Source organism: Pelodiscus sinensis, unplaced genomic scaffold (genome assembly GCF_049634645.1).
Source record: "Pelodiscus sinensis isolate JC-2024 unplaced genomic scaffold, ASM4963464v1 ctg35, whole genome shotgun sequence".
In the NCBI taxonomy this organism is placed as follows: domain Eukaryota; kingdom Metazoa; phylum Chordata; order Testudines; family Trionychidae; genus Pelodiscus; species Pelodiscus sinensis.
The window spans coordinates 3,866,241-3,882,580 of record NW_027465908.1 but is presented as its reverse complement, the minus strand read 5'-3'; the positions used below and the strand labels follow the sequence as shown (position 1 = coordinate 3,882,580).

General features: G+C 45.4%; 1 protein-coding gene across 5 annotated transcripts in view; it reads left to right on the top strand.

Annotated features, from left to right (window-relative positions):
• LOC142824498 (ubiquitin-associated and SH3 domain-containing protein B) overlaps window positions 1-16,340 on the top strand; it is a 122,032-nt gene that overhangs the window by 65,193 nt on the left and 40,499 nt on the right. For 4 of the 5 annotated variants that reach the window (XR_012899358.1, XR_012899359.1, XR_012899357.1 and 1 more), the window contains exons 2-5: window positions 8,364-8,417; window positions 9,607-9,793; window positions 13,332-13,530; window positions 14,919-15,088. Coding sequence is in view for 2 of the 5 variants with exons in the window: in XM_075916516.1 (XP_075772631.1) it covers window positions 8,364-8,417; window positions 9,607-9,793; window positions 13,332-13,530; window positions 14,919-15,088 (610 nt within the window). In the remaining 3 variants the exon portion in view is untranslated. Of the gene's footprint in view, window positions 1-8,363; window positions 8,422-9,606; window positions 9,794-13,331; window positions 13,531-14,918; window positions 15,089-16,340 lie in introns of all 5 variants that reach the window. The other variant, XM_075916517.1, reaches the window with a different exon arrangement.

The window sequence follows — 16,340 nt, the reverse complement described above, 5'->3', positions numbered from 1 at the left end:
GAAGTTTCTCTTTATGGTTAATGCATCATTCCCTTACAGTCATTTCCCTGAAGTAAATGGGCTTTGGCCATTATGCTTTATGTTTATTGACATGTATTTCCAAGCTGAATTGACATTCCCCCGTTACTGTTTTCTCTGCCATGAAAATTACCGGAAACCCAAATCCTTTTACAGTAATGAGTTAAGTTGTGTAGTATTCAGGGCTATATACTTTTCCATTAAACAGCTGTGGGCTTTAATGGGTAGTGTGTGCTGTAACTTATTAACTGCTGAGGTGTTTTTCAGCTGTCCCTGTGCAGGGATACCATTTATACTGTGGCCCTGCAAGCTCAGGGTTGAGACTTGGCTGGGAGACTTACTAGGAACATTTTAAGTGTTGTTTGCCTCGTGATTTTGACTTGATATCAAATTGCTTGCTTGGTGAGGTTTTAATGGGTATGTGGATGATTGGTGAGCCCAAAGATTTGTGATGGGTGAGAAGCTCATGGCATTTGCAGAAGAGAGGTTAGAAGTTAACAAATTCCACCTTGCCCATTCTCAGTGCCTTCTGTCATTTCATTTGGATGTAGCATCCTCATCACTTACTGCTGTAAACCCTTGTACTGTGTTGTTGTGTCCACGTGTCCTTATTTCACCACAGAGCTGGCTGCATGGGATGGTGGATGAAGTGACTCCTTGTGCTAAGTTTGTTAAAAACCACAAGGCTCAAGGAATTGTAATGCTCTGTGAAGCCTCTCCACCTGTAGGTCTCCAGCCTGAGGCGTTATTAACAACCTGTAATTTTCATCTCATGGCTGTTGGGTGACGAGTCAGAATGAAGCTAGGCTCGGTCTAGGGGCTCGGTCTGTAAAAACCATTTCACAAAAAAACCCCAATTGCAACCAGCCTCCACATCAGACCACAAATGTCAACCTCATGTGCCTATAGCTAAGCACCTAATGAGGTGACCTGACTGTGGATTTAATTGATTTTCAGAGAATATGAATATCGTTCACTGGCTCCCAATGCAGGTGGTCAGCAGATGTAAAAATCAGGTCATTTATGTAGGTGACTGCATATAAATGTACATACCTAACTGTCAGCAGCCAGTGAGCCTGCATGCTAACAGGGCTGCAGAGACCAAGCCCCGAGGAGTGTCTCTTCTGTGTCCGAGTGGATGGCTAAGGAACAGGGCGTTTGGGGAAAATTCTTTGCAGCCGCTGTTTTGTGGCAACACAAAGGGCTTCAGGCTGAGGCCTGGTTACCTTTCCCTAGCACTATGAAAAGAAAAAGTTTCTCTGTCTCTAATGCTGTGACAGAAACATGCCTCACACTGTTTCCTTTCTTGCACCGAAAATTAAACTGGGCTGTGGGGGTGGAGCTGTGTGTGTGTGTGTGCAGGGCGGAGGAGGGGGAAGGGGAGTGGTGCCTTACAGAACCAGAGGGGTAGGGAGGGAAAAAATAATTTACCTTCTGAAATTGCTCAAGAACAAGGGTGTGTTTGGCCCAGACTAACATTTTTCTTCCGGCCTTCTGGATCCCTTGAATACAAAAGGCAGCAGAGAAAGAGCTACTGTCTATTCTAACAGAGCTTTATTGTGCCACTCATTCCAAGAAAACATTCACAGCTTCGTGAAGAGAGTGGGGGAGGGGAGCTGGGTGGCAGCACCCTATGTCCTGCTATGCCATGCATGGTGCCTCAGATGATCTGTTCTGGGGTCTGGAGAAAGTTAATCAGAGGCATGATCCAGGCTGTTAACTTGCACTATGCGTTGGAGAAACGGCTCCTTTCAAAGCAAGTAGGGCTTTGCAGGAAGTACATTTTTAATGTCAATGGAGATTTGCTGCTATGCATACAACAGAACGAATAGCATTAGATTCACCATAAGTATCGGTGGTTCTTAATCTTCCCAGATACCTCTTTAAAAGTCTGATTTGTCATGTGCATCCCAAATTTTACCTCCCTTAAAAACTGCTTGCTTCCAAAATCAGACATAAAAATACTAAAGTGTCGCAGCCCATTATTACTCATGAATGGCCGACTTCCTTGTTTTTGCCATAAAATTATAAAATAAATCAATTAGAATGTCTCACTTATATTGTATATAGAGCAGCGTAAACAAGTCATTGTCTATATGGATTTTTTAGTTTGTACTGACTCTGCTTGTGTGTTTTATGTAGCCTGTTGTAAAACGAGGCAAATATCTAGATGAGTTGATGTACCCTCTGGAATTCCTCTGCATCCCTCCATGGGTACATGGACACCTGGTCTGAGAGTCACTGCTATAAACAAGGAAGGAAAGGGAGGGGGAAGGAGAGTTGTTTTGTTGTTCTGAGGCCATTTGACTATAAGTGAGTAGAAGAAGCTGAGCTAATGAAATTCTAGGGTCAGAAATGTAGCTGGTGTAAATTGACAAAGCTCCACTGAAGTTAATGAAACTATAAGGCTGTGTCTACGCTGCACCCCTTTTCCGGAAAAGGGATGCAGATTAGACCAGTCGGAATTGCAAATCCGTGGGGGATTTAAATATCCCCCGCGGCATTTGCATTTACATGGCTGCCGCTTTTTTCCGGCTTGGGGATAAGCCGGAGAAAAGCGCCAGTCTAGACGCGATTCTCCGGAAAATAAGCCCTTTTCCGGAGGATTTCTTATTCCTACTGGCGCTTTTCTCCGGCTTATCCCCAAGCCAGAAAAAAGCGGCAGCCATGTAAATGCAAATGCCGCGGGGGATATTTAAATTCCCCGCGGATTTGCAATTCCGACTGGTCTAATCTGCATCCCTTTTCCGGAAAAGGGGTGCAGCGTAGACACAGCCTAACAGTTTACACCAGATGAGGGTGTGAACCACCAGGGATTGTAAAACTGTAGAATAGTCTTCCAAAGAAAGCAATGGGAGTGTCACTGTGTGAGTGATGTAGAGCAATGCTAGACAAAGTGCATCCAGGTACAACACACCCGGGACACTACGGCTTCCTGTAATGTTATGTCCTACCAGGAGGCATGAGCTGGGAATGTCCGAGCATTCCAATGATTGCAATGGAATGCTAGAAGATAAGGGCAGCACAAACATTGAGGAGGAAGTGTTTTCATAATCACGTTTGCAACACTGCCTTTTCTGCATCTTTTGCCTTCCTCTTAATTTCTCAAAATGGGAGAATGCATTGGCTGGGAGAAGTAATTGAATAGATGGAAAGTAGCTGACTCAATGGTTTTATTCCCTCTGGGTATATCTACACTGCAAAGTTATTCCGAAATAATAGCCGTTATTTTGAAATAACTTTACTAGCGTGTACACAGCCAAACCGCTATTTCAAAATTAATTCGAAATAGCGGAGCACTTATTTCGAATGTGGTAAACCTCATTCCACGAGGACTAATGCCAAAGTCGAAATAGCTATTTCGAAATAAGTGCTGTGTAGACACTTATATCGAAATAGGGGGCCTCCAGCCTTCCCAGGGTGCCCTGGTGGCCACTCCAGCCTCAGCCAAGAACACTCCTCTTCCTCCCCCCTCCCCGGAGCCCTTAAACCGGTAGACTCTGGCCACAGCGCCTGTGCCAGCTCCAAGCCTGCCAGCCCAGAGCCAGCAGTCACTGCCCCTGACCCAGTGGCCCCAAAACATGAGCCAGCAAGCCACTGGCAGCCAGCCCTCCACCGCTCCCCAGGAGCAGTCTGCCAGCTCCCAGGAGCCTGCCAGGGCCCGGAGAAGGTGGGTCCCTTCCTGGTCCAGGGTGGAGATCATGGACCTTATTCAGGTGGGGGGGATGCCCCCAACATCCATGATCTCCGCACTAGACGGAGGAACACAGCCGTCTATGGCAGGATGGCTGCCAGCTTGGCCACCAAAGGCCACATGCAAACCCAGGAGCAGGTTTTCATGAAAATCAAGTTGGTCCGGTGAGACCTTCAACCCTGAGCCCTGAGCTTCCCCTCCCCTTCTTCCCCTTGCTTCCCCCTTCCAGCTCCCTCCTCCCAGGTTTCCCCCTCCCCTCTCTCACCCTCTCTTCTCTCCTCTCCTGCCTCCATTCCCCAGTCTCACCAGAGTTTCGTTCCCTCCCCCCCCCCCCCCCCCAGTTTTGTTAAATAAAGAGAGTTTGTGTTCATGGACAGGGCTTGACAAACGGCGGCGAAAACCTCTCGCCAGCCCCATACTGCGCATGCGCAAGAGCCGCATTGCGCACGTGCACGCCGCGAATGAGCGGGGCGCGTGGCTGAAATCTACTCACCACGGGCGAGTAGATTGTATAGTTTGTTGAGCCCCGTTCATGAAAATACATGTATTTTATTTGACATCAGGAAGGGGTGTTAGGGAGGGGTAAGTGGAAGGACGTGAGGGAGAAATGAGGCACAAGACCCTAGAGGGACAGACCAGGGAGGCTCTTAGTGCTCCTCAGGGTGGAAGCTCTCTCGCAGGGCCTCCTGGAAACTGACAGTCCCCTGATGGACCTCCTGGATGGCAGCCTGCAGAAAGTGCAGCCAGGCACGTCCACGAGAAGCACCAGAGTGCCCAGGGGCAGCTCTGGCTCCATATTGCAGAGTGCTGTGGTGTCCCGAGTGAAAGCAACCAGAGCACGCAGAGACAAAATACTTTACTGTCCCTCATCGAGGTAGGCAAGCAAGCAGAGAAAGCTGAGAACTGGCTGTCCAGTGGGGGTACCTTTAAGCAGAGGCCTCAGATTGTGTGGCTGCTGCCTGAGGCTAAGTAACTCCTGACCTGATGCCCTGCCAGACCTGGTTCCAGCCAGCCTTAAATGCGATTCAGCGTCCACTCAGTGTGGATGCGCTATTTCGAAATAAGATATTTCAAAATAACGTTGCAGTGTAGACATACCCTCTCATTCATGCATGGCTGTACCCATGTATTAGTAATGCTTGGTGCTTGAGCTGCGCTATTCCTGAGCGGATATCAGAGTGCGTTCAAAAACACTAACGAGGGATAGACAGGGAAACTGAGGCATGGCAGATATGCACAGTGAGCCATTAGCAGAACTACGAATGAAATGCCCGATAGCACTGACCCCATTCTCCTGCTGTACACATTCAATTAATTCCCTTCCAGAGCCATGAACCCAGAACTGCCAGCCTCAGGCCCTTTGCACTCATGTCCTCCAACCCCAGAGGATACACTTATCTCCTAGCTTACATGCACTGTCGCCAGTCAGCTTACAGATGTCAGAAAGCCTTCACTTTACAATAAACCATAAAATAGCACTTAACAAGTTTGAGGGTACCATTGGAGGCCAGCTAAGAAGCTGAATAGAGTTTTTCCTGTTGTGAGGCAAAGTTTTATTGCATAGAGTTCTGAGACAGCTTATGCCATCCATAGAACAATATGAAGGCAGCTGTCTAGACCCGTTTAACAACTGGAAAATAAAACCAGCCACTACCTATGTCGGTTCCAGCTCCATGTTCCTTGAGGAAAGAAGGGCAACAAGCAGAATCATTACCCTCACAGAAACTGTACATGTAGCTGAATGCTTCTGCTGCTCGATCCTGGGAAAGATGCCACTGTGCGTACATGATTGATTATTCAAGGCTTCAGAGCCCTGAGTTTCAAGGATGCAGACCAGCAACGGGCAAGCTAGGCTAGTTAGTGGGCTGCATGAGTGACCCTTCTTCATCTTTATAGATTATCCTAACTAAGACTCTATCCCAGGATAGAGTAGTTTTGCTAACAGCTGTTGCATACCTAGAATTTGGGAGGGGAGGGGTGCCGACTGAACTATAGCAGCACTTCGATGGGATGCAGAGGGAGCGCATGGCTCTCACAGTGGCTGTGTCTACACTGGCAAGTTATTCCGGAAAATAAGCCGCTTTTCCGGAAAAACTTGCCAGCTGTCTAAACTGGCCGCTTGAATTTCCGGAAAAGCACTGACGATCTAATGTAAAATCATCTTTGCTTTTCCGGAAAAACTATGCTGCTCCTGTTCGGGCAAAAGTCTTTTTCCGGAAAACTGTTCCAGAAAAGGGCCAGTGTAGACAGCACAGTAGAGTTTTCCGCAAAAAAGCCCCGATCGCGAAAATGACGATCGGGACTTTTTTGCGGAAAAGCGCGTCTAGATTGACCACGGACGCTTTTCCAGAAAAAGTGCTTTTCCAGAAAAGCGTCCTGCCAATCTAGATGTGCTTTTCCGAAAATGCTTTTAACGGAAAACGTTTCCGTTAAAAGCATTTCCGGAAAATCATGCCAGTGTAGATGTAGCCAGTCAGTGTTGTGTGCAGTTAGCATGGACCTCACTTCACGTGCCCTGGCTTGAATGGTGTGCCACTTTAGTAACACCGGTAGGAAAAAAACCTGTGCGGATGGAAACCAAAGGGATCTGGAAACCCTGTGCATGAGCAACATAAACAACATGTGTCATGGGCCACACACAGAGCCCCGATGGACCATGCAGCCCGTGGGCAGGTTGCCCACCACTGATGTAGACTCTCTTGGAGTCCCTTTTATTCTTAGGAGAGAGCTGTATGTGCCTAACTAGGTCCAGTATCCTGTCTCCAACACTGGGTGCCACCCTGCAGTAGGGGATTACTAGATAGCCTGCTCCCCAGGGAAGTTTCATCCTGACCCCCAATTGTGAGAAACATGAGATTTCTGTCCTTTCCAGAGTTCTTCAAGTTGTAGCATACACAATTATATCCATATACACATCTATTTCCTTTTAAAATCCTAATGAGTTCTTGACCTCTTACCGTAGTAATTGAATTCCAGAGCCTAATTGACCATTCCAGGGATAACTGCTTTTCAGTGCATTATATAAATAGGCGCTATCCAACATTAAATTGCCGTGTATTGATTTCCTCCTGTATTGTCCTGACTGCTCAACAGAACACTTTGGTGCATTTTTATTCAATCTTTGTTAGAATAACAGGGAATAGTTATGCTCTTAATAGAGAAATATCAGAACAGGAACATGATCAGTTTAACAAGAGTTGCACACATTTAGCAGTTTTTCCATAGTTTTTCCAGGCTGAAAATATTTGCTTTGTGCCCCCTGGTGGTGGTTGTTTTTCACTGTTCTTAAAGCTGCCTGAGGCACCCCAACTTTCATATCCATCCACTTTGATTTTCATGCTGATCAAAAGGCCAACAAATAGATCATTTTAAAATCCTGGTAGCGATAGATCTGAAATAAAGGTGTTCCATCTATTATGCAGCCCGCTAAGTGAAAGAAAACAGATATTGGTGTCTTGTGTGAACTGATCGAGCAACTTTTAATTTGATTAAGCCTGTCATAAGGTGCATTTAGAATAGATCCAGATTCCATGCAGAATCTTCACATTTAGGTAATGGTGCTGATTTGACAAGTGAAATGCACTATGGGCAGCTAAGAGGTTGCACAGGGAATAGGAAGTTATTTTTGTAAGCAGAGGGAAACCATATTCCCCGTTTTTATAAATAAAATACTACAGTCCTTTCACAATGAAAGCTCAAAGAGAGAACACACCTCCTAAGCTGGATATTCTTGCAGTGATGCAATATGTAAATGCCATGTTGCCAACCCCACATGTTCCAGAATCATGAGTCAGATCTCAGAAAGTCACAAACTTGGCTACAAACTCTTATGCGTTGTTTTTAAGTTTGGGGTTCTCTCTGTTGGACTCCTATTTCAAGCCTTTGGGGTGTGCTCAGGTCACTTTTTCAAACTTTCTGTGCAACTGTGAGCACTAAAAACTTCCTTTTGCTTAAAATGAGTGCTGAGACCCCCACATAATCATGTGCCTCCAGGAGCCGGGGCATCAAGTGCAACATTAAATATCACGTATCAGAGGGGTCGCCGTGTTAGTTTGAATCTGCAAAAGCGGCGAGGAGTCCTGTGGCACCTTATAGACTAACTGAAGTGTTGGAGCATAAGCTTTGCCCACGAAAGCTTATGCTCCAACACTTTGGTTAGTCTATAAGGTGCCACAGGACTCCTCGCCGCTTTTATTAAATATCACGAGGCTCATAATAAAATTGGAAGATCTGGTGTTCAACAGCACTCACCTGATGAGAGGAAGTAGTGGGTAGGATTGGGAAGGAGCAAAACTTCAGGCTGAGTTTGCATCAGCTGAGCAGAATGCTCCTGTTTGGATGACACTGGAACAGGGACGTGGAGCAGTGGGTGGGGCACCAATTCAGGGGGTGAGTCTCTGGGTCTGGGTCTCTTCTGGTGCTTTGCTCCACAAATTGAGTTAAATTGGAACATTCTTAGAGGAATGCAGGACTCAGCAGGAGTTAGGACATCAGATCTGGCCCTTAGTGATTGCCTCAGTCTGCACACCCAGACCACAGAATATTCCTGATGAATTGCAGAGTCCAATGCAAGCAGCCAATGTTACTGTCCCCTTTCTGTCTACTCCTGGTAATACTAACGCTGGAATATTCTTTTCCTCCCCTTCCTCAGACAAAAAGCCCTGGCATCCACTGGCGGAAGAAGTGTTCAAGCAGCATGTGACTGGTTGGTATGAAGTAATCAATCATTTTAAAAAGTGGAGAAGATTTATTTAAATTATTTTACAGATATAATGTGAACGATTGTTGTTTGTGGATACCATGGGGCTACGTCTAGACTGGCATGATTTTCCGCAAATGCTTTTAACAGAAAAATTATTCTGTTAAAAGCATTTGCGGAAAAGAGCGTCTAGATTGGCAGGACGCTTTTGCACAAAAGCACTTTTTGCGGAAAAGCTTCCGTGCCAATCTAGATGTGGTTTTGCGCAAGAAAGCCCCGATCGCCATTTTCGCCATCAGGGCTTTTTTGCGCAAAACAGTTTTTAGCTGTCTACACCGGCCCTCTTGCACAAAAGCATTTGCGTAAGAGGGCTTTTTCTCGAGCGGGAGCAGCATAGTATTTGCGCAAAAACACTGACAATCTTACATTAGACAGTCAGTGTTCTTGAGCAAATTCAAGCAGCCAGTGTAGACAGCTGGCAAGTTTTTCCGCAAAAGTGCAGAAAAACTTGCCAGTCTAGACGCAGCCTGGCAGTTCCTGGGGGGGGAATATACTAGCAAGATCAGGGCTTGGTAGTGTAGGCAGCATAAGGCATTTGGTCAGAGACAGGTCCTGCCCTGAGATGGTGACAGTGTCAAAAGGCAAGGCAGACGACGGTGAGAGAAAGGAAGTTTTATCACCTCCACTTCACAGTTGTGGAACGGAGCAAGTATAAGATCTAAATCTTCTAAGGTGACAAGGGGTTTTGGGTGCCTTGGTTTTGAATGTCTGCACTGAGAACAAGTTAAAGGTCATGATCTTCAGAGAGGACTGAAACATCTGCCTTCTAGCAATCAGGGCCCATTAATGTGTTGGGGAGGGTGGTACTCAAAATTATGAAGCTCTTTTGATGCATGGTCACCCAGAGAGTCCATGGCAAAGCCAAAGATTGAGCCTGGGTCTACTGAGTCAGAGTCCAAACTCTTAACTGAAAGACCAGACTTTCTCCTTACTTAATAACTAGACCACTCTGGACATAGAGACAGTAGGAGTGCACAACAATTCCATGCCTGGTCCCTGGGAGATCAGTGGCCCCAGAGCTAGTAATACGGGGTGTGGGGAAGAACTCTGATTTTGGTTATTTCTGCTACAGTATCTGCCTTTTTATTTAATCTCTTATGAAGCCTAGCCACCTCTTCCTTCCTGTCTCTCTCAGGTTGTTCTCTCATGTGGGGGACCCATTCCTTGATGACCCCCTGCCTCGGGAATATGTCCTATACCTGCGCCCCACCGGTCCTTTGGCTCAGAAGCTCTCTGATTTCTGGCAGCAGTCGAAGCAGATCTGTGGGAAGAACAAGGCTCACAACATCTTCCCACACATCACTCTGTGCCAGTTCTTTATGGTGAGCCTGCACTACTTCTTCAGTTGCCATGTGCATCTTGTTTAGCAGCAACCATTGCCAGGTTCAGGCAGGTTGAGTTACAGGTTTCTCCAGTCATCGTAAAATGCTTTGTGCTTGTGGGAATTCAAGGAATATTATTGCTTGGTTTGCCTGATGCATGTCATGCTGGGAAGCAAAATGGTTTTTAAGCGAGTCAATTCCAAACCATAACTGTCTTAGCAAAATCATATCATTGGAGAGGAGGCCCTTGAAATCCTCTGAAAAATGTGGTAGGGTTCTAGGAGATGGCATCTGCATTGAACTTCTATGCGGTATTTTATCCGGGGATCTTTGTAAGTATGAATTCAATTTCCCAGCACAAAAGTATCGCTGAGGACATTTTACAGATGAGCAAAATTGAGCCACAGAGGAGTGACATGATTTGCTCGTGGTCACACAGTAAATGACTGGGACTATGTCTAGACTGCAGGCTTCTTTCGGAATAAGCTTTTCCAGAAGAGATCTTCCAAAAAAACTTCTTCCAAAGGAGAGTGTCTATACTGCCAAAGGGCATCGAAAAAGTGATCTGCTTTTTCGACAGATAGCGTCCACACTGAATGGATGCTATCTCACATTTAAGTTGTGATTACTATGGATGAAATGGCCACCTGCGCTTTTTCCTCTTACCTCTTCTTTTGAACTTCCTGTTCCCCATCCACACATACCTTTTTCCAAAAGAGCTCTTTTGGAAAAAGGCTTCTTCCTCGTAGAAAGAGGTTTACCAAAGTCAGAAGAGCCCCTTTGTTCTTTCAGGTTTTTTTTTTTTTTTTTTTTGAAAGAACGCGACTGCAGTGTGGACGTAACAAGTGTTTTCAGAAAAACTCTGCAGTGTAGACATACCCTGGCAGAGCTCGAAAGAGAATTCAAGGGCCCCTCGTACAAAATGGGTGTCAGTCACAGACCGGCATCAATTTGACCTTAACGACTGTCACATGCATCGCTAACATCATCACTACCATTGCTCCCACATTTCTCACTAGATAGAATATACACTCATGCTCCTCCAGAAGTCCAGTGTTTGATTCTTAGGGTGGCCACATCACAGCCTTATTCGTCGCATGGCTGGCCTTTCCCCACAGAAAATCAAGTCCATAACCACTTAATCTCACCAACTCTCCTTCCATACCTATCTGTAATCCTCACCCCCTATTTAAATGTTCTAGTAGCTCAAAACTCAAATCTGTCTGGCTAACCATGGGCCATAAAATACATTATTGAACAAATATGTTTAGCCTGTTTCTTGTATCTTTATGATAAATATTAGCTACTCAGTAGAGCAAGGTCGTTTCTTTGACTCAGAATTATAAAGGAGCTTGAAGTGCACCTTAAAAAGCATGCTAGCCAAAAACATCTTGTGGGTTACACACATAAATCACATTGACTGTGTGTTACCTATTGACTGTGCTATAAAGAAAAATGGGAAAAGATTCTAAACATTTCCTTTTGCTCTGACAGGTGGGACAATATCTGGCATAGTCTGTGCAGAACAGAGTTCTGTTTGTGGGTTTTGTTCAAAACAAAATTGTGAATTGATATTATTGGAATCCTGGGTGACTGCTTAAAGCTTGACTCTCCCCATATGGCAAAGAGTGGTGCTGTGGCAGCTCCCATGCAATCTGTCTCAGAGAATCTCTGAATGTCAAAGTATGCCCATGATGTGGAACAAAGTGTCTGGTGCTTTAAGATGACAGTGGTAGAGGTTTCCCCAACTCAAGCCTCTGTGTTTGGGGCATTCTAAGAAATCCAGCGTGTATAAGTAATGCCAGGAAATAGATTGCTGTAACACTTAGTGGCTAAAAGAGTCATTTGGTGGAAAAGGAAATCTGCTATTTCCATCCCCCACACACATTCTTTCATTGGCTGACTGAGCTAACTAACACTGCTCTCATGGAAAAAGCTAACACAAACCTACAGAGAAACAAGCTCCAGCTATGGAATGGAGCTCTTGAGAGCTTTACAGACAGACTCCAGTGATATTGGGCTTCTAATGCATCTTTTTTGGGGAGTAGTGCAGGAGATGTTAGGGAATTATTTATCTTATAAACACTCAGGGGTATTTGCCTATGAATATTTCATATTCTGTTGCTGTTACAACTGCATTTATTCCTGCTGTGTTTTCTTTGTATTTGACTACATAAGAATGGCTATGATAAAACTTCTGAAAGATAAAATCAAAGAGCAAGACATCTGATATCTGTCTTCTAGGAATCATAAAGAAGAGAAAAACAAGTAGGGGATTCGTTCTTCCTTCTAGAAGGTCACTGATGTAACTAACTTTGCAAGGCTACTAATGTGATTGATGGGCATTTTGGAAATAAGTTAATCACTGATGCAGACCTGACTTGACATGAGTAATTAGAAATGGGTTGATTTCTTGGGAAACAATATTGGGGAGACAAATAGATCAGCAATCTGTCAACAGAATGTCTGTACTAGCTAAGATAAGGGGGAACACCTAGGCTGTGTCTAGACTGGCAAGTTTTTCCACAAAATCATCTGCTTTTGCGGAAAAACTTGCCTGCTGTCTACACTGGCCGCTTGAATTTCCGGAAAAGCACTGATGATCTCATGTAAAATCATCAGTGCTTTTCCGGAAAAACTATGCTGCTCCCGTTTGGGCAAAAGTCTTTTTCCGAAAGACTTTTGCGTAAAAGGGCCAGTGTAGACAGCATAGTACTGTTTTCCGCAAAAAAGCCCCAATCCCGAAAAAAGGCGATCGGGGCTTTTTTGCGGAAAACCGCGTCTAGATTGGCCACGGACGCTTTTCCTCAAAAAGTGCTTTTACAAAAAAGCATCCTGCCAATCTAGACATGCTTTTCCGAAAATGCTTTTAACGGAAAACTTTTCCGTTAAAAGCATTTTCGGAAATTCATGCCAGTGTAGACGTAGCCCGAGGGAATCATCTACAAATGGACAAGATAACAATGGATAGAATAAGCCTGGAGGTAAGATGAGGTAAAAAATAAATTGCTTATGGATAGCGCATGTTGTCCTGGGATTGGTTCCTACAGAGTTCCAATCCTAAACCAACCCCAAAATGTAAAATCAAAGCAAAGTAATGACAAACATACATAAAGTAAGAGTGGTGCTGTGTATTTTAGGGGGGGTGATATGCTTATACCCACCCCCATGTTTGAATCTAATCAACTCCACCTAGCTTTGCTGTGTGCCTGATTGATAACATGGCAGATGAGCTAAGTTCTTGTGGAACCAAGTGGAAGAAGTCTTGGGGAAACCCCAACAAATAGATCTAGAACAAGTGCAATAGGAGAATGAATACAAATCCATGGAAAAGTTGTGCTTGTCTTATTTGTTTCATGTTTGATGAATACACTTTCTTTACATTCTTCTACTTTCACAAAAGTTCAAACTTTAAAGCCATTTAGCTCCATCACCTTGAACTCTTCCTTTCTTCTCTAAATACATGCCAAGGGTATATATGGTCCCAGGGAATGAATTCCCGCTACCTAAGGAACTTCTGTCCTGCTTCCCTTGGCAGTGTGAAGACAGCAAGGTTGATGCGCTTAATGAAGCCCTACAGGCCACAGTGATGCGATGGAAATGCAAATTCCCTGCTCCTCTGCCTTTGGAGCTCTACACATCTTCAAACTTCATTGGGCTTTTTGTCAAGGAAGACAGTGCTGAGGTCCTCAAGAAGTTTGCTGCTGACTTTGCTGCAGAAGCTGCTTCTAAAGTGGGTGAGTACAGGCCGTCCCTGCTATACGTCCAAGATACGTTCCAAAAAACGTGGGCGTATAGCGAAACAATGTAAAGTGGGGAATTTCTTTGATTTGAGTTCAAGCGGCTGACTTTCATTTGAGCAGATTTTTATTTTTTCCTTTTTTGTTTATGAGTGACATAAGATTGGGGAATGGGAGGACTTGTAAGGAAACAGTTCCTAAATTCATCAACGACGTTAGTGTGGAACCGAAGTATACCAAGGCGACGTATAGCGGGGAGGGCCTGTACACAGGAAAAAAATGCCCAAGGCAGGCATTTGAGAGTCCCAAGTGTTGTAGCTTGACTAATGCCAAATATGCCTGATATGTCATGGTAAAATGTATCTGCCCTGCTGCCAAAATCTTTGTGAGCAGGTCATGAGCGAGCCTTTCGATGGGCTGTTTTAAAATCAGAGCCCAGTCCTTAAGAGAGAGCTGCCCCACCAAACCTGGCCTCCTTGTTAGCAGCATAGACTGAAGACTGGGTGGAGGTGAAAGTCAGGACTAACTTTCCCCCAGAAGTGTCTTTCCAAATCAGGGTGGAGGCACTTTTGGGAGGCAGTGGCGCTCCCTGAACAGCGTCCCTTCTGTGGGAAATACTCCAGGCCAGATCCTCAGCTGGTGTAAATTGGCAAAACTCCACCCAAGTCACCAGCTGAGGATCTGACTGAATAAATTCATTTGATTCCCAAGGTTGGTAGTCACACTAAGGCTGTGTCTAGACTGCATCCCTTTTCCGTAAAAGGGATGCAAATTAGACACAGCGCAATTGCAAATGAAGCGGGGATTTAAATCCTCCCCGCTTCATTTGCATAAACATGGCTGCCGCTTTTTTCCGGCTCGGAGCTTTGCCGGAAAAAAGCGCCAGTCTAGACGCGGATCTTTCAGAAAATAAAGCCTTTTCCGAAAGATCCCTTATTCCTGATTTTAAAAGTTTGGCATCTTGGTCACGACCAGAGAACGAACCAGGGATCTCTGTGCTAAAAGCATGATCCTAAGACCTGCTAAATCTTGGCGCTGCAGGCAGTAGCAGATTCCTCTCTTCTGCACATCAGGTGCACAGCCTGGGGAAGCAGAACGCAGTCTCAACAGGCAGTGGGTTATACAAGATTTCATGAGGCACCCTGTCTTTACCCGTACCAAGTGCTCCTCTAATCTAATGCTGAAGGGTCAGACTCAGATCGGTGCCAGTGTGCAGGTTGATTTCAGAGGCCGGAATGCACTTGTCTCCCCTTTACTAACTGGCAAGTTTAGTTCAGTGCTCTCGTAGCTGTGGGGCGAAGGCTCCGGGGCCTTTGAAAACGGAGCAAGAATCTTGTGTTAAACGTGACAGTCGCGTGCTGTTGATCACACCTTTCTCATTGCAGATGTGCATGTAGAGCCCCATAAGAAACAGCTACACGTGACATTGGCCTACCACTTCCAAACCAGCCACTTGCCCACGCTGGAGAAATTAGCTCAGAACATCGACGTCAAGCTAGGATGCGACTGGGTCGCTGCAATCTTCTCTCGAGATATAAGATTTGCGAATCATGAGGTAATTTTTGGAGTCCAGAAATCCTGTCACAGACAATTGCAGTTTATTGCATTTTACTCGGATCTCAGGAATGTGGCCACGCTCCAAACGTGAGACCGGACGCTGCGGTGCTGTTAGTGCACGTGCTAGGCCCTGCCCCAAGGGGTTTTCAGGCCAGAGCTGCTCAGATGTTTGCTTTGTGATGAAAGTTGCCGGGGGAAGGGGGAAGGAAGGGAGACTGCAACGGGAGCGGCTTCCCCAGGGCTCAGTAATCCAAAAGGGCCACTGCCACAGCAGTGGCTGGAGCCCCACCCAGGCCCTTTAAATCACAACTAGAACGCGGCGCTGCGCAGTTCTGAGAACTGGCACAGGCAGGCTGCAGCAGCCCTCTCCATGCAGCGCTGAGGGCTGGCTGCCCCAGTACTGCTCCTTCGCCCCGGGCCCGGCGAGGCTGACAGCAGCGTAGACTGAACACTGGATGGGGATGAAAAACAGGACTAACTTAGCTGCAAGTTGCTAATGCAGAACTCAGACATGCCAGGGGACAGCAAACCTTTTGTTGAAGTAGAGAATGGCTGTGGATATTTACAAGGAAAGCTGCTGATCAACATTTGACTCCACTTCAGTTGGCAGAGAAGGTTGCTTGCCATTCTGTGTCACAACCTACAATAGATGCTGGCTCCCAGCTGGCAGAAGAGAACAGCTCAATTGTATTTAAAACATTTAAAAAAAAACCTCCATCCCCACAAAAACATTTTTGTTTAGTTATACGGGGGGAGGGGGAGTGCCCATTTGTAAACATATAATAAAACAAAACAAAACTTTTTAAAGTCCCATCTGTGCTGTCTTGAACATTGCAGGTTATATCTGTACACCCACATCCCAAATACTTGCTCAGCTAATTCACACACAGGCATGAGCATACAACATGGGACATCTATTTTCATCACATCATAGTGCAACAGACAGGAATAGAATTCAAATTCTTTGCCACTTCTCCACCTGCCTTCAAACCTGAGCCCATTCATCTTAGGAAAGGATTGTAAAATGAGATGGTCTAGGCAGTAAATTCCTCGTCACCTTTCATTTTGTTTTCTTAATGTCCTTACAGTGAGTTCTGAGAGCAGAATATCACGAGTTCAAACATATTAGCCCTGTGACAAAGGGTCACTGCCTCACCTTTAAAGCCAATAAGAAGTGATAAAGAAGGGTGTTCTTTTACTTAGGACAAGTAAACACATCAATGATCCTTGGGAACCTCATGTGTGTAAAA